At 41.8% G+C, this 24,895-nt stretch overlaps 1 protein-coding gene across 3 annotated transcripts in view; it reads right to left on the bottom strand.

Moving 5' to 3' along the window:
• The window catches only part of MLXIP (MLX interacting protein), a 53,863-nt gene that overhangs the window by 13,098 nt on the left and 15,870 nt on the right, over positions 1-24,895 (bottom strand). For 2 of the 3 annotated variants that reach the window (XR_012625599.1, XM_074843765.1), the window contains exons 2-12: positions 12,732-12,838; positions 12,291-12,376; positions 10,891-10,980; positions 10,568-10,609; positions 9,099-9,270; positions 8,059-8,148; positions 7,093-7,184; positions 6,276-6,939; positions 1,975-2,096; positions 1,067-1,253; positions 136-260 (exon numbers count right to left, since the gene is read on the bottom strand). Coding sequence is in view for 2 of the 3 variants with exons in the window: in XM_074843765.1 (XP_074699866.1) it covers positions 136-260; positions 1,067-1,253; positions 1,975-2,096; positions 6,276-6,939; positions 7,093-7,184; positions 8,059-8,148; positions 9,099-9,270; positions 10,568-10,609; positions 10,891-10,980; positions 12,291-12,376; positions 12,732-12,838 (1,777 nt within the window). In the remaining variant the exon portion in view is untranslated. The remainder of the gene's footprint in view (positions 1-135; positions 261-1,066; positions 1,254-1,974; positions 2,097-6,275; positions 6,940-7,092; positions 7,185-8,058; positions 8,149-9,098; positions 9,271-10,567; positions 10,610-10,890; positions 10,981-12,290; positions 12,377-12,731; positions 12,839-24,895) is intronic. The other variant, XM_074843766.1, reaches the window with a different exon arrangement.

Raw genomic sequence — 24,895 nt, forward strand, 5'->3', positions numbered from 1 at the left:
GCACAAGCTAAGCCTGAGGCACAAATACTCCACTGTTCCTGAAGCACAACTTACTCTCTAGTCCATGCTCAGACATCAGGGTGGAAAGGTAGCTACAAAGGCAAAGAAAAGCACCTCAAAGGAAAGGACACACACCTTAAGTGCAGCCATATTAGGGTCAGTGGCAGGTTTTCCTGAGCTGCTGTTCTGGGGAGACTGTGGACTGGGGCTCTGCTCAGAGGTGCAGGGGGAAGCTTGGCCTGAATTCTGACAGTCTCGGCCTTCATAAAGGAAGAAAGACAAATCACATTAACAAACAACTTTCTGTAGCAAACGTAACTGCTGAGAAGCTTCTATTCACAATTGAACTGAAATGCAGTCGGCAACCAAATTATACTCATTGATGCAGCAACCACATACTAGAAAATATCAAGATTGCTGGGAAAGCTTAGTATTTCATGGCACAAGGCTAATACATCCTCAATAGTGATATGTAATATTCCTTTCACACACACACATTTCAGCAAAGGCATGTTGAACGCGTAGGCTGCAATTCCATCGTCCTGTCAGACTCCTCCATTTGAGGCTCTAATGGCCTGGGACATGACGGTAACACTTATAAGCCATTTACCAGCAGAACCAGCATATGTCTCTAAAACTGGCCCCGATATCACTCTATCAACACGCATGCAAAAGTAGTCTTTGCACTTACCTACTGTTAACAAGGATTGTGTCCGAGATCCTCCAATCAAAATTATAGTTACAAACAACAAACCTATTCAGCACTTTCTACACAGATGCTTTTCAAACAGGTTTAATTTCTTGGCGACTATGACAGTACATCCTTTTAGAAAGGAGACACTTAAAGGAAACACAAAACTGCAGTTTGTGGGAATGCTGCACAATAGTTTAAGACAAAAATTGCAAACAACTGGATGCAAATGAAGCGGCAGGATAGAAGGGCCTAAAAAGCTTTTCCTTCAAAAATTATCCAGGGAGCCTCAAGGCCCATTTACACCCTGCCTAACTGACGGAAACACACTTACATGTGTAGGGGAGAGAGAATGCTTACAGCTTTCTAACTTACTAGGTGTAGGTGAGGGAACTTGTGAACTGCTACTGTGGGAAGGGATCTGCTCTCCTTTCACCAACACATCCTGGACTACACTAGGAGAGAAGAGATGTGAGACTGTGGACTGGGTTTGTTGACTACTTGGTGCTCGCTGTGCTGGACCAACCAGAATGTTACTACGGAACTCCGTCACCCCGGGAGCCTGGGAACAGCATAGAAATAGCACAGAGAAAAACAGAGAGAAAGAGAGCAGGAAGGGGGGAATGGGGGCAGAGGGAGAGAAGGGGAGAGAGAAGGTGGGGGGGAAGAGAGAGAGAGAAAGAAAGAGAGAGAGAGAGAGATTTGTTACCTTGCCTTTCACTAAAAGTAGCAAATTAATACATGATTAACAATCTGACGACATGAAACATGGGCTAATATATAAGGAATTGGCAGGCACTGAAGTCAGACTTCTGGCAGGAGACCAGTATCCCTTCATAACTTAAAGCATTATTACAACACATCAACAGCATAATATACTAAAATCTATTTCCATCTTCCTGCATACAACATATTGGGAAACCCACTCGTATACTCAGTGCATGCTTTCCAGTATGTAAACGGAAAGGTGAGCATACTGGGTTCCTTCTAGCTTCTGCACAATTAAGAAGAAGCACAAACCATCCCCATTCATAGTACTGTGTATACTCTCTGTAATCTTGCTGTTGTATGAGACCAAGTCTGTGAAGACCAGATAGTGCTTCCAGGCCCATAAAGCAGTTAGATTAAAAATAAGCAAACATAATGCTGAATGCACAAACGCATATGCTGGGTAACAGGTGAGATTTAGAGGACTAGTTACCCTCCTGAGCACATTACGGCTCTAATTACTTGCAAATAACAGGCCTAGAAAACAAATATATATATTTTTTTCTTCTTCTTACTCTGACAATTCCAGCTGGTGCAATTGCAACATTAGACTGAGACGTGGCTGGCGTCAAAATCCCCTCTCTTTTTAAAGGTGCTGGAGTTACAATCACAGCTCTGGACTGTCCCTGAAAGGCAGCTGAAGAACACAATTAAGTTAGAATAGTTAATGAGACAAAAAAAAGATGGAGATTATTTTGTATGAAATAACTTGACATTGAACAGGGGAATGGATTAATGGGCACTATTTCATTGCAATACAAAGTGCCCCCAGTATTCTGATAATCTCAATCCCATTAATCCAGTACAAAGGACTCTAACACAACAGTTATTTCTGAGGCTTCTAGCATCACTGTTTCAAGGCAAATTTACAGAGGTAAATCAGTAAATCAGGGAGGTGCAAAGTGTCTTCATTCTATCAGAGCTGGGTTTCACAGAACGAGGATCATCTTCACCTCTCCCCTCACATCCATAGTTCTTGGATCTCAGGCTTGCTCTGCTGACCCAGAAAGGGTCAATGACAGAAACCAACCGAAGGATGCACATTCAATACTTTGTGCTTCCTTGTATAAATACATATTAAATTCTCTTCCTCACTTCACTCAACTAGCTTCTTTCAGTATGTGGTTTTACAGCTGCTTCACGTGACACACAAAGCACAAGACAACAAAACATGACTGGGAATCAGCACCAAAATTCCAGAAAATAGGCTAAAGATCCAGGAGTTCTGCAGCGTTAGATAGCTAGAGATAATTGTGAATAGCAGCAATTGTCTCCAAAGAGAAAGTTACAAAAAATTCTCAAAAAAAATCTGTACAGGAGGCTTGCCCCCATGACAGGAATCAGGATACTTACTCTGAAGTTTTTTCACCACTATAGTATTTGAGTCTAACATAAATCTGTTAAGATCTCAATTTAACCAATGCCAGTGTACAGTTATTAACATTAACAGGCATTAATGCTGACGCTGTTCTCGCCCAGACTTTAGAGAGAACATGACTAACCATTCTATCTTGTTACTAAGGGAAGAATCATGCAAAGACACAGCTTTGTACGCTTTTTGAGAAAACTAAACCAAACTTACTCCGTTTCATTCTAGCCTGTATTGGCTTCAGCTCTCCTTTGTACTTTTAAGGTAATTCGCACCGTCCAGCGTTTAGTTCAGACCCAGGGAGTCACGTTCACACCACCCGAGACTTCACTGCCAGGACCCAAGTCCCTTCGCAGAGGGAGGTTCCAGTGAACCGACGGGCACCCCAGCTGACTCCTGGACACACACACACACTCGTTCGGACGGTACTATCTCCACAGTTTGGACACTAGGTTTCCCCACAGCAGAGTCTCAGATGCCAGATTCCATTAAAAAAAAATAATTTGAGTGGTACAACAATAGGAACAGTTCAACCTGGGTGCCTCCAAAAAGGGACCCTGAACAAAGAAATCCCTGGGCAATTATACCCTTCCAATTTATGCACCCGCCCCTCACGTGCTTGTCACGCGCCTTTCAGCCCAGTGGTGATTTCTGGTCTGGGATATTTTTAACACCTTACGGGATTCCTTCTCTGTCTCCAGGCAGGCCGTTAACTGTTCTTATCTTGTCAACTTGCAGCTTCTGCTGATGGTTGTAGCCTCCTTATCTTCTGGTTTGTGCTGGCTCTGGAGGCCCTCTTTTGCTTAACTAGGTAAATGTTCAGCATACCTAGGTGAAAGTTCACAGCTTGTGGCCTAAGGTTTCAGCAAATCTAGCTACTCATGCTAAGCAAGTAATGCTAAACAAACAGTATACCAAATCACACAACATTATGCTGCAACCCCTGCATTCTAATGCTAAATGATTGACCGAGTGATTCGTTCTATTTAAAACTTACTTATTTAAGCTAAACGACAATACTAATAAAGTCATGATGTATGAAAACTGTCACAATAGCTCAGTTACTGCCAACTTGCCCCTCTGCAGTTTAGCATCAGGAAACTGAAGGACACACAGGGCAGAACAGGGAGACAGTGAAGTACATCTAACGTCCTCTCCCCGACTGTGTCACCTGTGACTAACAACTGTGTTTTGAATCAACTCAAGTTTCTGTATAGCCTTTACTGGAAAGGCCTGTGGACTGCACAAACTTTGTGTCAGCCCTTGCGTGGGCATATCTGGCAGAGAGCACTGTCACTCCCATACAGGCAGTTCATTCTTTGTCTGAGCATTCCCACATATAAAGCTGGAATCACAACCCTTCCACTGTTCACTAATGTTCAGCTGGATTTATAACATCTCTATTGAGCTAAAGACCCTCCTCTTACCACTGCATTAATGCTGCTGCACAAACTTGGTATTTCTGACTTCCACATTTGGGTAACTGTAACAATCAGCACATATTTAGATGCCCCTCTAGATTTTTCATGTTTCTATCCTACACACGCATCTTTTGCAGACTTTCCTCTCAAAATCAGAACATTTATCCTGAAGTGGTGATAGCAGAGTTCTTTCCCACGTGAAGTCTTGCACGTGATGAGATAATCTGTGCAGATTTTTGAGTCCTTATATCACAGGGCAATAAATGTTACACATCCCTTTCTAACATAGGTTATAACACAATTTGGTTTATAGTCATGAGATTATTTGTTTGTCCTTAACACAAATGACAGGCATAAATGCCTCAGTTACAGGTACTGATGTTTATTCTGTTGTCAAAACTAAAGGTCCAGCCTCTACATAAAACTTTGGATTTGACCTCTGAGCTTGGTGTTCCAGTAGTTTAGGAGCACTGTGATCCCTGAACACGTGGCACTGCCAGGAATGAAAAACAGCAACCACTTTAAATCTAGATGAGAAGCAAAGCCATTTGTTGTGATGGTCCAGAAGTAACCGATGAAGTATTGGGAAAGTGATATATGGGGTGAGGAACAACCCAAGAAGCACTAAGAAAGCTAGGAACAAAGGTTTTCGAAAATCAGAGTTGCCTACAATGCTTTACTAGGTGAGAAATGCATGTCTCAACTGCTGAAGGTACACAGACTCTTGCTTTATAATGTACTACAGACAGAAACACTGCCATTAACACCCTAGTGCTATTAATCATGGACCAAATTGTTCCCAGTGACATGCTAGAATTAGATCCTTGGTTCTGTTCTACTTCTGAACTGTGATTTTTTTTTTTTTTTCCTTGGTGGGTAACCACAATGCCAGGCCCTGGCAGACACACCTACTCCTTAGTAAAGCCTGTTTAACAATAGTCCTCCAGGCAAGGTTTTTCTTGGATTATTGTTGCACATTTCAGGTGGCTGAAGTCACTTGGCCCCCAGCCAGCCCAAGTCTAAAAACAGTGCGCAATAACCCCAAGGAGAAGTGTACTACCTGTCCTGCTCTAGCCTTGAGCTTTCCCGCAAGAACCACCACAAGTAAAACTCTCTCTGCTCATGTTTGCTATTCTTAGCCTTGTGCAGTACCAGTAGCTCCAAATCAGACCCAATGTGGAGGTCCCAGCATATCAGTTAGGCACTCATACTCTGAACCGAAAACCACATTCTCCTGCAGCATCTCAAGAGTCTGTAGATTGCTCAGAACAAAGATCTCCAGCTCCCCCTGCCTGTTCTTAGTCCTTCTCCACTGGAAGGCTGGATTCTCATCACCCTGGTCCTGCTAGGGAGCACTGATGGTGGATGAGAGGCACACTCCCATGCTTCCATCTGGACCAGTGCTGTGGTCCACTTCAACAGCTGCTCCCTAGTGAACACTGATCTCAAAGAGTTTCAGGCACACCCAAAACGAATGTCAGAATACATCCAAAGCACTACCAAAGGATGTACACCAGCACCCTGGTACTACAGAGGCACAGGCAAGCATAGTGACTTGTCCAGGGCAACCAGATGAGGCAATGACAGGAACAGATCTGCCATTCCCCATCCCATACTACCTCCCTACCAGCTCCTACTCTACTGTGGCTGAATGCTCCGAGGGGCAGAGTTAATCAGAACAGCACTGAACAGCAAACCCCAGGTTTCTGTGGGGCAGGAGCACAGAGCTCTATAGTCATCCCATGTGCTGATGCATCTATACAGCTCCGCACAAATTTTACAAGGAGATACTCCCTTTGGCAGGTTGGCTTTTTACACCCACAACCAAACTGCTTCCAATCCTTGCAGTAGTCCAGAGCATCCCATTGAACAGTGTAGCCACACACCAGCAGATTCAGGGGTTCCTTGGACACCCTCAGGAAGCTGTATTTTTACTTATTATGTAAACCAAGAAAAGCAAGAAGGTCTCTCCCTCCTGCTAGTCCCACTCAGAAAAGAAAAACATCACCCCACCAGTGCTTCTCACCTGGGGTGATGAAGGCATTCTTTAACAATAAGGACACTGTTTCAGGCTTCGGAGCAGGCACTATTTTTTGTGACTGTTTGGGCCTTGTCCCAGCACTGGCCAGAGGAACAGCTATGGGGAGTGCAAATGTCAGTTGGGACTGCAGCTGGGGCCGGGGCTGCCCCTGCAGGACAGTAGTCTGGAAAGTCAGGTTACAAGGCACTCCTGCACCGGGCTGCTGCGTCGCCAGGACAAGGTTCTGGCTCTGGCTGAAGGTGGTGGCAGGGGCGTTGTGGGTCAATGTAGCGGAAGCTGTGTGGGTGATAACTGTAGATTCACAGAGGCCAAACTTCTGGGTTTCTGGTGCAGCAAACGCAGCTGGTGGAGAGCTTAAGCTAGAATTCAGAGGCACTGCAGGCAACGAGGACTGGTGCTGTTGTGTTGCAGGTTGAAGCAGTGGCAAGGGTGTCTGAAACACTGGCATAAAAGTTTGTGGCCCACTGAGAGGCGAGTCGGGAGAGAAGTCCGCTGGCTGGATGAAAGATTCCCCACTTCTAATGCTGGAACACTGGTCAGTGTCAACATCAGGAATGACAGGAGCGGGTACTGAGGAAGCAATCAGCTCGTCACCGATGTTCCCAGCTGGGAGTGTGTTGGGCAATGAACCAGACGGCAGGACAGGAGACTGACAGGAAAGAAAAATATCACAGATTCAGGCATGACCCATGAAACTCCTGTCTGAACCCCTTCTGAGAAGGACATGGCTCATGTCTGAGAGTCTTCACAGCACATACGTGTCTGAGATGAGGCTGTTTTAAACACTGAGAACCTCTCTTACCTGGGAAGAATGGCTGCTGCTGTCTGTAGTAGCTGAGCTGACAGCAGACACAGAAAGGAAATAATTACTGGAACGACTGGGTGTGAATAAATCTGAAATATGAAAAGTCATCTATCAATTTTCTGCTTTTCATACTCAAGGTACAGCATTGCTAGATACTAAAATTCACAGGAATATCAGTATTATTTAGCAAATAATGAAACTATGAGATTTTTGCTTCATACAACTGCTGCTGACTGAGCAATGAATTATTGTCTTCCAGAGGAACTGATCTCTTCAGGGCAGACATCTTCAGCTTTCATGCAAGCTGAAGACAATACAAAAATCAGTCCACAGATGGGGATTTTAAGGTTCACCTACAGACAGATAGCCAAGAGCTGATTCCCAATGCAGTCCCAAAAAATTCGATTATCTGATGCAGACTGCATGCAGGCCCAGCAAACAGATGTGACTTTTGACTTCCATGAAGATCCGTCAGTAGTAGTTTAACGCCATATGTAATTCTTGAGAGTACCAAAAAATGTTCCAAGACAAACAAAGTGTTAAATCACTTCATCCCTAAGAAGTGTTAAATAGGAAAACCTCGGTGATTCTGTGAGTTCTTCTGTCCAGGTCTGATGTTCTATCTTTAATTACTCAGTGACTTAAGGTCTAAATGCTATTCTTTTGAAAGGCAAATTAACAACCAGGTTCAAACCTTGGAATAAACAATCCTTAAGTCCTGAAGTTACCTAAACCCAGGTAAGTAAAGGACTGGGGTCACAGTAACAAGGGAGTCTACCCACATATGCATCTGCTTGAAATAATGAACAATGAAAACGTATATCAAGTGTTCTTCTTCTTTCACTCAAATCTCCTGCCTTCTAAAGAGAATAGATATCTACAACGTTTAACCATCTTTTAAAAACTAGTTCATAAATCACTGCAATTTTAAATAAATTAATTGACTATATATATGATTCTTACCCTGAAAAGGCTCAAAAGTATCCATAAAATCAAAATTTGGCTGGAGAGGAATAAGCCCTGGTTGAATCATGTCAGCATTTCCTAAGTGTGCTGCAAAATTCAGGAGACAGATTAGATTAGCTTCATATCACTCACACAGTAACAGCAGTAGGAATACAGAATTTGGCTAGAACTCCAACACACACTCTACAGCCAGGCTTGGCCAGGATGTTTACAGAAAAACTCCTGCTGAAATGCACTGAGCATCTGCTTTTCTTCAGAACTGTAGCACAGTTCTGAAATCAAAACCATTGGGGAATGAAACTTGTAACTAGTAATATGGAAGAGGTGAAACCTGAAGGGTCTAACTAACAACTGGGGATTGCCAAGCTTGGATGCCTCCTGCTCCCTGTCCTGCCCCTGCTGCACAACCCATAAACTTGCTGGGAAGCACAACTTGAACCACCACAGCTCATAGCACAATATTTTAAAATAAACCATCGTCCATTTTATTTTGCCTCAAGTACACTTCATGTAAACCACAGCTGCTCTGGAGTTGCTCAGACACCTTAGACATCCATGCAGCAAGGATGATGCCCAGCAGACATCTGCTGTCCCATTAGACACAGCTTTCAGTTAGAGAGCATTTGACAAAACTGTATAGCTCTTGGGACTGTTTTTACAGATGTGACTTGCACTTGTCCTAAGGGACACATCCAAAGAAAAATACATAGACACTCCCTTAAAAATACACACACACACATATATCTTTGAGATAAATAACAATGCCTTCACCACTGATAAAGGTAAACACTGCTCATTACAGATTTATTCAGAGCAACGTTAGAGGACAATGCTAGGAGCAGCACGTAAGAAGTTAAGAACAGAAATTAAATTTGGATGAATAACTGGGATTCCGTAACCTATAAAGCATAAGACAGCTACACTGCCTGACGTATTTTTATCTGTATCAGCAAAGTAAGATAAATTTCTTATGCAAGACTAGAAGCAAAGCAACAAACCATGCTTCTAGAGGTTCCCACTGCAACACCAACAAATACCTATGTCCCTGGAATTTGGCCAGGAAACCAGTTGATGTGAAGACAGTGTGGAGAACAGCGTATCGGTGAACTCAGACATAAGCATATCTGCATCCAAGAGGCTGCCTTCCTCCATAGGGACAGGGGTTTCTCTGCCATACCTTCTTTTTTGCCAGAGAACCACATCCTCATCCTGCCAAAGGAAAGAAAAGTCAGGCTGCCTAGACAATGCTAAAGTCGTCTGGTGCAGATATTTAAAAACAGCCTTAATTTTTCACATTTTTAGAGAAAGAAACTCTCCTTTAGGAGCCATGCAAACAGACTGAAACAGATCAGTGGTACTTCTAATACACAAACAACTTCAGCTCACTGATTTGAGCAACAACAGAAAACTTCAGTGGAATAGCAAGACACTGGGAATGTTTTTTGCCTAAAAAACCCCAGGTATTGACTAGAAGCACGTAAGGCAAAATAGCTTCATCAACACTTTCTAGTTTCATTGATTTTACGTATATTTCTGCACCTACAGTTTAACGATCCCTTGGTTTGAATAAAGATTTAAAAATAACATGCACAACAAAAACTCAAAGCAAACAACTCCTATCTTGAAGTGTATCTGAATCTCTGAAACATACTTAAGTGTAATTGTAATCTGACTTTGCACAAGGTATGCTGATATTCTTGTGGGCACTTTTAGCCCAAGAAAAATACAACATAACGTGACTTGGCCTACCTGTCCTTCACTACAGGCTAAGCCAAATCGCATTGTCTTGCATTTGCTGTGGACTAGAAGCCTACATAGTCAGGTTCTTGTGGCTGAGCCAACACGCAGCTGTAACTACACCAACATACCATGATGGTGCATTGGAGCTCATGGCCAAAACAGCTGAGAGTTTTGTGAAACTGGAACAGATCCAGACTTATGCTTAGCTCCAAAAAGAAAAAAAAAAAAAAAAAATCCAGAACAGTGCTTCTGATCATCAGTTTATATGCCCAAAGTAGGTTTGATGGCTTTAGGGGGCATACTAAATGGTGATGCCATTGTTCCTTTAAACATTTTGCCTTTTTTAGGATGCTGGCCCATTATTTGCCCATGTTGTGGGCAGCAGGAAGATCTGCAACATGTAGAACACACATCTTCACAGATCCAGTTCCACAAGCAAGGCAGTAGTGCCAGCTACGACTCAGTAATAAGATGAAACAATGTGTCAGCCCTCAAAGAGATTGATCTTTCTGGGCACCCAATACTGATTCTCATGTCTTTTGTCACAGCACTTTACATTCAACCTCTCCTCCACCCAATTTAAGCTACAAATCTTCCATTGCTCTCTAAGGCGCAGAAACATTAAGGTGTCTAACCTTAATTAAGGCTTAAGCAAGATGCTTATCTTTAGATTTTAATCAATGCAAGCTACTGCATGTTACAGCTTTGTTACATATTGCAGCTTCTACAAGCATAAATGCTGCCACTTATCACTGGTATTACCTACCCTGACCAAACTTGAAAGATCTTCATCTTTATGTTTCTGCAACTGCAAAAGGAGAACAAAACAGATGTTAAAGTCAGAATATGTCCTGTATATGCCAGTAGAAGACCGGATTTTGCAAAACTTTTAAAGACCCAATCATGCACAATGAGTCCCTGCACAATAATTTTTAGTGAAGTGGGACTAATCAGATGAGTATGCCCGTACCAGCTTATCATCTGTTTCAAGTATTCTTCCATGCTACCAAAAGTGACATCAAAACTCAAGAAGCAACAACATACTGATCAAGTTCAAGTAAGCTACTTTCACCGTGTAAACCAACAGACCCTTTTCTTGAAGTATGTTCTCCACTTGTGGTATTCCCTGATGACTATTTCAATTCTTCGTTTCCAGTATTTCCCTTCTGTTGCAATGGCCTGAAAACACAAACACATACCATGAATTACACAGATTCACATAATGGCTGAATGTTCAAATAAATTTCCAAGCAAATATTCAGGCATAAAAAATGCAAAAGAAAGCATGCTAATTCTGTTTGAGCTCATGTATCAGCAGCCCACAGTCCCAGAGTTCAGCTATCACAGAGCAAATCTGACAGTACTAACTTCATCTTTCCCACAATAAACAAACAAGAGATGATGTCTGACTGCACTGTCAGCATCTTTCACATCAGCTCTACCATAACCAATAGTGAAGAAATGGAAAAAAAAAAACCCCAAACTTTAAAAGGAATTTACAAAAATGTAATGTATAGAGCATACAACACCCTGTTCTGCAGAAAACAGGCAAAGAGAATTTCACAAGGTTACACGCACATGCACACACGTACACAAAAGCTGTTAAGAATGACGCAAAGCAATGGAAACCTGATGTCCAGCTCAGGGAGAAGCATGACCTTGCAGGCCACATACTAATTGCAACACAAGTATCAGAACAATGTGGGTCTTTAACGTATCACAGATAGCAGTGTATAAGTTGGGGACAGCAGGCTAATGAGAGCCTTAACACAACTTTCTTGTGTTTGAGGGTCATCTTTCAACACAAACATCAACACTGTTCTTGCAAAAACCTGAGACAGTTCCACAAACTCATCTGGAATTCCTTTGAGTTATAAATTATTCTAGAGTTATGCAGTATAGAGAGAGTCACATATTGCCACATCAAGGGCCTCACTGGTTTTCTGCAAGGAGCCAGAGGGCAGACGTTAGTTTTCATTTATGTTTACAAGAGCACAAAAATGAAAGTACGCAAACTCATATTCGCTCTTTTTGTGAAGTTACCTTGACAGAGAAAAAGAAATTGCTTGTTGTCTTGAAACCACACCTCATCAATTATATAAAATAGAGAAACTCTCACAGGGTCACTTAGATTCAATCCTGAAAACAGTCATCACTCTGATTTCCCACTGACTTCAGCAATCTCCAGCCAGAAAAGAGCAGTGGCTGTCAAAATCTTAACTATTCAAATTGTACTTCTATGACTTATGTTTCACTAAACCAGAACATAGACATAAGTTACACAGATAATAAATATCCTTCCAGTTGCACCTTGATCATCTGAATGTGATTAACTTACAAAAATGGGTTCAATCTGCTTTATATTAATGGTTCCTTCTAAATAAAGACAACAGAGCAAAGAATTTCTATGCTGCTCTCACATCTAGTGGACTAGAAAATCTTGTTATAAACTCTAGAGCTCATTAGTCGGTTCCTCAGGTTTTACGTACCTCTGGCCGACGATGTTCATCGACATCCACAGAGCCGTCCAGTGGAGTCACAAAGTGGCACACTGGATTCTTGCGCTTCTCCAGGTCTGAAACAAGAATGAAAATGCAAGTGCTCAGCATGTGCAGGCTCTGCAGAGAGCTCTGTCACTTCAACAGCAAGATGTGGAAAAAAACCCCAAACAATCTAGTCAGGGTTCCTTCCAGATAACCAACAGAAAATGGGGAGATCTCAGGTTGTGCTTGGACACTCAGTACAGCCTGTGTGGACATCTTGAAGAAAGCACTGATCCAGTGGCACTGCCATGACGGCCTCCAAGACATCTGGGCCTTCAGCAGGTTTTTGGGCTTTTCATTAGACGGTAAGTTCAATCCTCTTGCTTCTTACACGTGTATCTCAGAAGATACTTTACAGCAAGTGACACAACCCAGCACAATACTTACACTGCATATACCATGCCCTCCAGATGGCGTTGTTGAGACGGATTTTATCTCTCCACTGAAGTTTCAAGCCTTTAAAATTTTTCCATTTTGGTGAAACCAGCTTTCCACTGAAACAAAACAGACAACAAATCATTCTGCTTTCAGTTTTTCCTCTTCCAACTCCTTTCGAGACAAAGCATCCACCTAAAACTGCCAACCTGTCAACAAAAAAGTACAAGCAGCTACACTTGGCCGGTGACTTTTGCCATACGCTGTCCATGGCTTACTGATCTAGGTGCCAGAGACGAGTCCAATTTTCAAGAGTCCTTCATATTCTCATCTGCCTGCTAACAACTGTCACAACTGGTCTCACAAGTATCTTCAGCAGAACTGAAACTCATTTCACCCACACTTTTCTCCTTTCCAGTATCCCACCTTCTCAAATGCCAGCCTATGAGCTGAGAAAAAGATTGCTCAAATTAAGCCCAAAACCTGGCCTAGAGGTTTTTGCACATTTGGCCACATAAAGTTTTGGCTTGGATTTTGCCGAGGAGCTGGATGAAGTCAACACAAGTTGACTTTTCTACAGTTCTACGTGACATTTCTACAGTTCCATTCAATTTTTCAGGTTGGTTACACTGGGAAGGAAGAACGAAATGCCAGTTTTGGCCCAAGAAAAACTATCACCCACCAATTCTACAATGCCAGTAAACACAGCTGGGCACAAAGGTTCACAAAGAGGTTAGAAATAGTAACTTTTGCCCAAGGAAGGGGAAGGCTGGAAAGAGAAATGGCTTATGTATGAACAGTCTTGGGAGGGAGATGGAAGGAGAAAGGAAGGAGCAACAGGGACTCCAGTAAGCACTGTATAAACATGAACTACCTAGCCCTTAAAACACACCTTTATGAATCACTAATCCATAATACTGACAGAGCAGAGGAAGTAGGAAATATTCATAACGTAGTAAATTGCAAGCCACAGATTAAAGTACAGGTATTGTGCCTATCCCAGGTTCTCCCTGTCATTTTTTTGGTTTTAGCCATACGTCTTCCTAGTTTATGTCTCCTTATGCTGTTTGTGCATCCTCGCTACAACTGAAGTGGACCAGCAATACAAACAGCAATACAAACTGCAATCGATACCCCAACACATGCAAAGGCAACAGGTTCATCCTGAAACATTACAAGCATCAGAACAAGAGGTTAAGGTCTTCTGTAGTGACGAGTACACAAATGAGTGACACGAACAACGTCACCTCCAATACTTTGCCCTCTCAGAAAAGATCACTGAGCAGCCGGTCAATCCGGAGTGACTTCTACCATGAACTGCAGTGGCGCTAAAGAGACACGTATTAGAACTGGCCTGTGCTAGAGCACTGTGTATTTGCTATCACACATTCAGTACAAATGAACTCAAAGAGCTGAATTATTCTTCCTCTGAAGCTCTAAAATCACTGTGAGAAGAGGAAGTACATCCTGCAGAAGTGCCAGGCACTTCCCTTGGCCTGCCCAAGGCCATACAGAGGCAGGCCTGAGGCTGGAGAACTGCTGGTTCCCAGTTTCCTACTTGGTCTGGGAACCCTCCTGATAGCAGATCTTTTTAAAGAAAACTTCTAATAAAACTTTTAATACTATAAACGAGTAAAATGTCCTCACAGTCTACACAAAAGACAGAATGCCAGAGCTGCCAGTAGTAGGCTATTAAACTACCATTTTCTTCAAGTATTTGGATCATCATTTCTTTTCTCCCTTGCTAGCACCACAACTGCTGTTACCACTCGGGTATTCCTACAACCACGACAGTAACAGATGAACAAACACTAGACCTCAGCCAAGTGACAGGTGAAGGAAAGCCAGCTCTGATCTTTCAATTTTACTCAATTTAAGGCCAGTTGCAGCAATAGGTTAAATCATCATCAGGTGAGCTGTTGCCCAACAGTAAAAAAATTACTTTTAAAGAAGACGAGGAGGGGAAAAAAAAAACCAAAACAGAAGTGTTATGTTTTTGTATGCTTTTGTACGCACAAGGAAGCAGGTGTAGAGACCACTAAAATGACAATTCACAGCAGCAAGAGAGCAGGTAAGTGACAAGCTTGTGAGTCCTGTGCTCACCACGGTCCATGCCCAGCTGCCCCTGCAGGGCACACGCTGAGCCCCCTATGCTATGCTGTAAGGCTCTGTTGCAGCCTGTGGGACTCGGGTGCTTGAGAAGAAATAAAACTACAAACAAAATCTGGTACACAAAATAGAACATTGGCTCCCTCTAAGGCAAGTAGACTTGCTGGAGCAAGCAACTTCACTGACTGGAAGTAATAGTAAACCATGTCAACTGTTAGCAAGGAATAGGAAAAATTATTATTAATGTACTTGTTTTATTCTCTGTAGCTGGGCTCTAAGACACTCAGTACAGCCAAACTTTCTATGCTCACTGAAGTCTAGGAAAGCCTTTCTGGCTTTTTTTTTGTGCTAATACACCCATATGCCACTCTGAAATACATCTCCCAGAACGTCACTTCTAATTTTCAAGACTCTTTCAGTTTATGGAAAATCTCCAGATTAAGTATTTTATCTCACTGTTATCCAGCTGCTGTGGGTCAGGGCAGACAGTGGATCTCCACCTGTTTAATATTTCCCCATCTCTGCAAACTATCTCATCACCTTCACAGTGTTCACTGCACATTCAGCTCTGTCTCAAAATCATTGCATACATTGTCTTATCATTCCTTCTAAACCCAGATTAAAGCACATCTTTTTCTGTTTCTCACATGTACATTAAGTTTGGAGACAGAAGATTAACATGCTGATGCATCACCAACACTGACAAAACGCCCACATGCCTTTGACTAAGAAATCTGTCAACTTAATGTTCATCTCTTCATAGCTCTGTGCGACTGGACAGTTTGCCAAAGCAACAAAACTCTAATAATCTTCACACAGAATAACAAGAACAAATGCTTTTCTACAAAATAACTAAAAGGAACTGTAATTAATTCTTGCATCTTCAAAGATCCAAGTAAAACTGGAATTAAAACACAAATAGTTTAAAACATTTTCTATTACATTCTTACAAAATGCTAAACAAAAATAGTGCATCAAAAGAAGGAAGTGATTAAGAACCTATTCTTAAAATAATTATTATTTTTAGTTCCCATGGGAGCAAAGCACAAGTCCAGCTTGAGATCATAAGTGAAACGACTTTAACCTCAGTGAAGAGGAATCAGCATGAAGCTGACAACAATATTTAGACACTACTCCAAATTCCAAACTCAATGGAAAGTCAATTACTTTGAACAACACTGTGACTGAGAGCAGCTGCCTAACTGAAACCCACCTTCAGATTTTAAAGCAGCAAAACAACAACAGAAAAAAATCAAATTGAGAGACCCACTGGCTGCTGCTCCTGCCAGCTCCCTGTCTCCTAAGACCACGCCAACTCCTACAAGAAATGAAGAGCAACCAGCCAGACGGTCACAATGTACCTGCGAGCATCAAACGGCAGCGCACACGTGGTCCTCGCTCTTTCTACAACGGCTGCTGCAACTCTGCAGGAGTGCTGGTTCCAAAGAGGGAAGGAGGAGAGTGTCCCAAGGGAGGCTTGGACCAAATACTGCATGGTACAAGCCGGGACTGCTGCATCCACACCAGCAAGTGGCATGACCTAGAGGATGCTGGTGCTGCACGGACAGTGCCCAAGGAGAGGAGCGCCGAGGGAACTAGGTGCTCGGTTGCATTCTGCAGGGGTCGTTGCTGCCAGAAGCACAGCCCGTGCTACCCGGGATGCACCGGCTCATGTAAGCAATGCTGGAGGAACATGTGACTTTCCTATCTTCATCACTATCAAACACAGATCAAATCAAAGTGGCTGAAAACCATCTGGTGGATAATGTGCAATACATTCCAGCAGCTCAGTTCAGTCTCCCATGTACAAATCTCCACCTCCTGAGACCAAATGTCCTCAAGTGATTTGATCACAGCAAACCAACTAAAAAAGCTTCAGCTGAACAGCCAACAGAGCCGGAATTCCCCTCGGACACAGGGGCCCCGACGTGCTTTGGAGGAGTCGCAGTGTTTTCAGAAGAGAAGCTGCAGACAGTCAAGGCTGACACTTCCATATCTGCAGCTTTCACCTATGAGTCCTGGATATGCCAAGAGAGGCTGGAGTCCATTCCCAAGTGTTTTTACATACTTCTTCCCAGCTCAGGTACTACCTCAGGCAACTGAGATCCAAGCAGGCAGACATAACACAGGACTGATCTGTCAGAGTAACACAACTCTCTCCATTTTTAATACTCCAGTGAAAGCAGCTGTGTTAAAAACAATTAAAACTTCCAAATATCACAAGATTTGCAGCAAAGTACAAGACACAGATGTCCATTGTGAGAGCATGACCTGATTCCCTTAAACACGTTTTGATTTTTAAATTTTTCTTCTATCAACTGAAACGTAATTAGGGAGAAGCTATGGATTCTAACATGGTACAAAACAGATTTTACCTTGGCAATGTTCTTTTTTATGCAAAGTTTTGCCTCTGAGAAGCTCATCATTTTCTTCTAGAACACCCAAAATAAAGCATTTCAGGCACACACACAGGCAACTAGTACCTAGGGAGGGTTCTTCCATTCTCATCTCCATATATATTTTTTTTTAAGACTGTATGTTAAAGGGTTGCCTTCCACTGGTGATTAGCAATGAACAGCATTTTAAGTGCATGGCTAACAAATACTATCTAGGAGAGCAGTTAATGAATGATCTTACAGGATATTTTAGTGATGCTTTTGACTCAGTAGGGACAAGGTAAATGGGTGACCTTTTTCCTTAACAGGTATGAGGCACGTGAGATGCCATTCACAGCTGTTAGAATGACTTCAAATTTAAACCAGTAGCTCTCTACAACACTGAAAAACCATTCAATCAATAAACTCAACGGAAAAACTCCTGCTGACATCAGTAGAAGCATGATCAAGCTCTGATACAAGATGACTCACAACAGAAGAATCCCCTGTTCTCCTCCCTTAAATCAGAGGATTTTAAAGAGGGACTTTGGTCAGCATAAAACCACGTGACACAACCACACTCCGGATTTGGACAGAAATGGACATATATCTGTGTGCAAACCCAGAAGTAGTCTGGGTGTTTTTTCATTACTAACTAGCATTAAGAAACACTAGCATTTTAAGAAACACTGATTTCTACAAAGAGCACCAAAGGGGCAGAGAAGGAGAGTTTTAAATATTAAGATAAATTCCACCCAAAACAAGACAATCTCAGAAGGCTGGTCTGGTCAGCTTACATAACCCCCATTAATAGGTGGTTTGAAAACATGTTGATTCAATGGAAAGTATATAGTATAGTACGGTAGAACTTACTTTTTTTTTTTTTTTATACAGCTCAAATGCTTTATTAAGCTGTTTCCGATTCAGCTTGCAATTCCCCATTTTTTTATCTACCTCAGAAACCGTCAAAACAGTATCACAGCATTATGTTTCAAATTCTTTTCTAATAGAAGACACAGGGAAGACTTCGCTGTAAATACCAGTCCAAAAAATCCCCTGCCCCATTCAGAAAAAAATTAAGTTAATTCTCCACACCATGATATGTAAGTGATGCTGAGCGAGGAATTTCAGCTGGCAAGCTATCTTGCGACTGTAGTGAACTAAATGCTCCACAAAATAAGAGGTCTTCAAAATACCATGTTGTTGTCCAAAAAGCGGATTCATCACCCGGTGTGCAATAGGTCAATAACCACACTCTCAGGAGAGACATTGCTTATTTATTTTAGGGTTGCGCAAGCCCAGGTGTTCAGTGGTTTCCCACAAATCAAGCACACCAGCGGGACTTTTTGTGCTATATTTATACACAAAACTTGCAGAGTTTGCAATTTTCCAAGTCCATCCTCTCTACGATGATTGGTTAGTAATTTACATATAATTATAATACTGCTCACACCATACTACTTCTACTACACGTGCTCAGGGGAAGGGTGTCTTCATCTGAGCAAGGGTCTTCTGGACCTATAGGCATGATTTTTAGTATTATAATAAGAGTAGTTCAGCTAAGGATACAAAGACCTTGAGTTTGCTTGCCAAGTTTGGCAATGTATCCTCTTCAAGGTCTTATGGCTCCTGGATGTCCTTGCTCAAAGGCAGCTATCTACTTGTTCTTTTGATTAGGGACACTTTTAGTTTTAACATATACAAAGAACATCTTTCTTGACCTAAACATAATATTGCTACATTGTTCTAAAAGCTTAACCTTCAACATTGTGAGGAAAGAAATGCACGATCTCTTGCTTAAAAATAAGGAAACAGTGAGACTCAAATATATACCCACGGCTGTGAAGTGTGCAAGTGATAGCACTAGAAGTGAGACACAGACTTTCTTTTTTTTTTGACATACCGCCATACTCTGCACGTAAAATCTTCATTTCCACCCTCTCATCTTTCACTTGTTTTGATATGTAGGGACAAGGAATATCTCTGGCAAGAGTTGGCTCTCTAGCTCAGGAGAAGTTATTTTTTTCTTTTGCACTCGGATAGCACCTGGCCTAGATCTATCGTACATGGAATTTAAACATAAACCTCTGAGCGCCGTGGCTCAGATTCCACAGGCCTGACCTTGCTGCCCAAATATATATTCTCAAACACAGCAAAGATACCTTGAAAAGCAGCTCCTGCAGACCTGCAGGAATCACTTCTCATACAGACCACAGGGGTCGTGCATACTATAGTTGTAAACAAATTATTTTCTTTTCAAATCTGAATTTTGTAAATTCAGTTTACAGGAAAGAAATGCAGAAATGTATTGTGTTTTCCTGTTTAGTTATCAGATTCCCACTGCCCCTGCACTAAAAGACCTCTTTTTTGCCTTGTTAACACCTGCCTCAAAACCCACTTTCTCTGTGCCTTCCCCCCGCCACCGATTCCTTACTGTACATGATCATGCAGTCTTTTGATGCAGACTAAGATTCTTCCCTTTATTGCAATGAGGCTCTTAATTTAAGCAATAGGAAAGAAAATATATCTGATTTTACAGTAGCTAAATAGATTAGCTTTTTCAGCAACCCAGAAAAAGAACTTTTTGGCTTCTCCCCAGCATTTTTTTTTGAAGGCGTGGTTTTAGTTTGTTTTTTAATCTCCAATCTGTTTTGTTGGGGAGTTGGGCCTGTCAGCTCAGCTCTCCAAGAGCCAAAACTAACAATATTTCCCCAAACAAAGGTTCATTCAAAGAATCAGATTATATGCATTGTGTGCCGGAGCAAAGAGGCAGGCAAGTGAAACAAAAACATTTCTACACTGAGTGAATGTGTGTAGGACTTGCGAGGAGGCCACGCTTTAGCATCTCACTGTTCGGACCTACAAAGTTAATCCCAGCTGCAGCCCTAGGGTACTAATCCCAGACATAGCTCATTTTAAAAGCAAGCATTAGGGCAGCTCATTTTCTTGGTTACCTAGTTCACCCTCCCTATCTGAAATCCTCCTGCAGTAATGGACTCCAGGTTTGTGGAGAGATGTTGTATTGCCCACACTCTACAAACAACAGTAGGGAGCTTTGTGCTCAAGTTACATCAAACATTTTGAAACAACCAAACCCTCCCCACTGTTTGATTCATCTCCTTTTAAAAATAGTACTTCAGTCTTGAAGATAGGATATTCTTCCTCTATCATGAGCATTACATATTAAGAAGTGTTAGAAAAATAAAAAACAAAAATCAAAGTTATCCACTAGCAAATTGGAATTGCATCACCTGCCAAGGAACATGTTATCTAGACTGATTTCACCCAGGAGGGCTGAGGTGTGCACCTCCTGAGAAGGAACAGGAAAGTAAAAGATCAGTCATACACGAGAAGCAAACGTTCCTGCCCCAACAAACGCACTATAAACCTTATTTTATTTATTTTACGTATTGAACATTATTTTAAGTAAGTTTGGAAGTTTAACTTAATTTGCATAAATGAAGGTTCGCAGTGTCTGGGCTCTTGCTCTGATAAAGACCATATCTATGCTGGCAACTCACAAATGAGCCCGGTAAGTGTTGTGGCAGGCTGAGCGCTACCCTGGCTTATACCAGCAGACCTGTGCTCTGCCAAGGCAACGTACTGCAGCCGCCTCACAGAAAAGCAAGAGCTGAAAAACCCACGTTTTGAGAGTATTATCACATCTACACTGACAGCTTTTCATATCACCATTACGTCAATCAAGGAAAGGAGTTTTGCACTGGAGTTTCAGCCAAACAAGATGGCCAAGATTTGCTATACAAAGAGGAAGGCTTGCAGACAGCTGGGAAGGACCACTGGAGAAATGTTTTCAACAGAAGCAGGTTTCATGCAAGTTATGAACGGGTGAAAAGAGAGCTGGAACAGCACAGGGTGAAGGGGAACATAAAGAACAGTATAAATACCAACGAGACTTGGAGGCTATAGTGTCCTTCAGCCAGTGTCTATTTAAAGATTCAGAATATTTAGACAGTTTCTCATTTCCAGTCAGAAATCAGAGGATATTTCTAGAAATGTTCCTGCTTTTCAGACATTTGTCCAACATTGACTCACTTTACTACAGAAATGGAACAGCAAGAAAATAGAAAAAGCTTCATATGTCACTAATACTTCAGTCAAAAGGCCGAGAAATGCACCTCACCATCACCGTCTATCACTGCTAAGTCTTGAGCAAAACCTCTCCTTGATCCCTGCTGTACCTGTTTGCCCATCCACAAAAGTCATGTACTTTGTAACTTTATAAACATTAAAACTTTATAAAATGTCACATACTTCAACCGTCAAAAATCAAGACCTTCCCCAAAGAACTACTAGAGATTCCATCATGAAAAACGACACTGACATACAGAACTCACAAAATGCTTCGAGATGTAGGGTCAGAGGCAAGCACTACTGCGTTAATTTGTCCAAACCTGAAATACCAAGCTGGAGAGCAGCTGCCCACGGCCACAAAGTATGTCAGTGGCAAAGAGAAGACAGAACACCCGCCGATCATATCCCAGCCACATGCCCCATACTAGAAATGTTACCAGCAAGAGTCAGTTTTACCAAGGATTAGATTTACACATCTAAATTTACACATTCCCCAGCTCTTGGTGAATTTCACAGCATGACAGAGAATTTGTAAAAAAATTTTATATGCTCAGTATGAAAATGGTATAAAGGTAACACTAAGAACTAAGCTGACCTGCATCTGCACTATCATTTTATTTGGCATTGCTGTTTCTCAACTTGTCAATGAAAAAGAGAGAAGAAAGCAGTCTTAATTTTTCTTCCACTTGGCTAGATAATTCAAGACAACATAGAATCTGCTTTTATCTCTGTGGCAAAAGTTTTTTCTGTTTACAGATAAACATTAAAATATTCATATTTTCTAAACTATTTCTGTGGTCTGCTAGGAACACATCTGTTGGTCAGACATCAGCATCAATAAAAACATCAGGTCTCCTCAAACCTTCCTTTAGAAGAAAGCATCATTGTAAACATTGTCAATAATTTAAAATCTTACAATTAAGAGAGTTACAGAACTTTTGCAGTATTACAGGCTTACTGTGTAAAAAATAAACTCCAGAGGAAATCGTTCTGATTTTTGTTCATACAAACACTGCAACCCAAAGTTTCTACTCCGGTGTAAAAGACTAAGAGACACAATCTGTCATTTATTTTCCTGGCAGATTAGATGTAGACGTGGAAAGCATACAAAGCGAAGATTATCACAATTTCTAAGAATTCATTTAAAAAAATTGTCCTTTGAGGCAAGAACTAGTAGTTTAAGCATGGGCTTGAACTACACTGTATAAATTTATCACGTACTATACAGAGCAGTTCAAATCTCAGTTGGAAGTGAACGCCAATGCATGTTTAATATTGAATTAAACCCTACATAAAATTATGGTAGCATACACAATCACTACAAAAGGCAGGAAGCATCTGAATTTATATGTAGGTATCTTTGCACATTTCTTGTTATGAAAAACCTGGATTATAGGATCACAAGCACATCCTAAGCCTCCGTGTACAGAATAGATGGTACGCAGCACATCCGGAATATTTAGCGCTTTCATTGGTGGCCCCTCACACTGTTTGCTTTTCAGTGCTCATACCCCAATTTATAGACTATTACTTTATCTTAACAAATTCCTCACAAGCTTTTCTATGGTGCTTTCACCCTCATTTTGCAGGTGGGAAACTGAGGCATAGACTTATTAACATTCATTATCCGCTTCTCTGATCTGGCCAATGTAAGATGACATGTCTGCATTTCCTTGCAAAACTGCACCCAGTTCCCTTTCCTGATCTCTCACCATGCCAGATGGACCTCCAATGCTCTGACCGCCTCTAGAGTCACTCCTTCAACTAGCTGCTACCTCCAGTTTCTTAGAAAATTATAATCTCCCCAAGTTTAAAAACAGTTCTGCAGGACAAAGCCCTCCACTTGAACATGGGCCACCCCCTCACCAAATTTCAAGGCCCTGCTCTGATCCTCAGGGTAATACAATATTTAAAAAATGATCTGAACTTATTTATTTCCTTTTTTTTTAATTTATTTAAATATGGGCAATACATCTGGTTTCAGCTTTATTAGTGGAAGAGACTGAACCACTTTGAACAACTTCTCAGCCAAGAAACATGGGCTCAGACATGGGAAAGTTCAGATCAAACAGTTAAACAACCAAAAGCACAGCTACACAGTGGGGATTACTGGGCAATTTTAAAAACAGGAGGTGCTACCAGTGTTGCGGACAGTAACTGCTGGATAAGAGAGTGGAAAGTCAATTCCTTCTAATGTTTTCTGCAGTGTAGCTTAATGCCTCATGTTTTAAAGGACTCACCCTTGTAACAAAACGATCATGCTATCTCTGTATGTAAAGCAGTAAGCACGAAACCCACTCACAGAATGCTAGACAGCTGTTCTCTGCCTGCAAGCTGCAGGCCAAGTATTGAAGTCGATCTACCAGAGATGCAAAAATTCAAATTCAAATCCAACCCCCTCTCCAGTTCCCCTTCTCTCTGGTGCTAGGATTGCAAGGGTCATACTCTGGGCCAGCATGACCAGAAAATGAGGATCCAGCATCATTCACAAAGCTGTCAAAACTATTAACACGCTCAGCTTGAGAACTTTAATTTTGGGAACACATGCTCTATTCTTTGCCTGAAAGGACCAGAAGACAAACACCAGCTTTAACACACCTTGTGACTCTGTAATACGCAGTGGTGCACCAGTAACTAACACTGTGATCAGCAGCACTGAGGGCTGGGAGAGTTACCACATTTTCTTTGCTGCATCATCTTTACCAACAGTTTTCTTTTCAGCTCCCTCCCCACTGCATGCTTCCCTTTTAGAAAACAGCCACTGCACTCAATGTGCCCCTTCTCCTCCCCATCACTTCCTCCTCTTCATCTCGCCTCCCTGCTGCTCAAACAAGGTTCATAAAATTTTGGTGAGGTAACAGAAACACATATCTAACAATGTTGCAGGTGGTGTAACAGGGATATAATGATCAGTTAGTTCTACTGTGATCTTTTCTTACAAAATCTCTGCTAGGAGGTAGAGGAGCTTTCCTACTGCTCTCCACTGTTACGATGATGATGATCAGCACGTTGTATTGACAAACATATCAACAAATTCACATCAGATCAATACATTTGGTTTTCCTTGGTTTTGAAGTGTTTCTTGCCCTCTTTTGTGAATGGTGAAAAGTGTTTAGAAAAAGCTGCAATATAGAGGGAAGTGATCCTACTCGCTTGTTTCAGAGTCTTTTGAAATTTTTCACTTCTTCCTAAAACTTGATTTCTGTCACTGGCTTTTGCTCAAACTTCTCAGAATCAGAGTACTAATTAAAAAGAGCTGTTTTCCAATACAGATGATCAGGAACTGACACAGCTGTCCAGTGCACCTTCCCTCTCATTTAAAAGAATGGCTGTTGGCAAGGACCCTCTTGCACAAAGAGCTGTGAACACGTCAGAATCCTTTTGAATGTTAAGGCCTTAGCCTTGATTAATACACTGATCAAGATGTGATGATCTGGGACCTCGTTTTAAGCACCTAAATTACGGTTCAAAGACTTTTCACACGCAGAGCTTCTGAAAAACCCAAACAAACCATATCAGCGTGGCAGATCAGCACAGCTCTCTGAGCAGCACACACGACAGGAACCCAGAGCTGTTTACCATGCTCAACAGACAGAGAAA

Source organism: Strix aluco, chromosome 18 (genome assembly GCF_031877795.1).
Source record: "Strix aluco isolate bStrAlu1 chromosome 18, bStrAlu1.hap1, whole genome shotgun sequence".
Classification (NCBI taxonomy): Eukaryota; Metazoa; Chordata; class Aves; order Strigiformes; family Strigidae; genus Strix; species Strix aluco.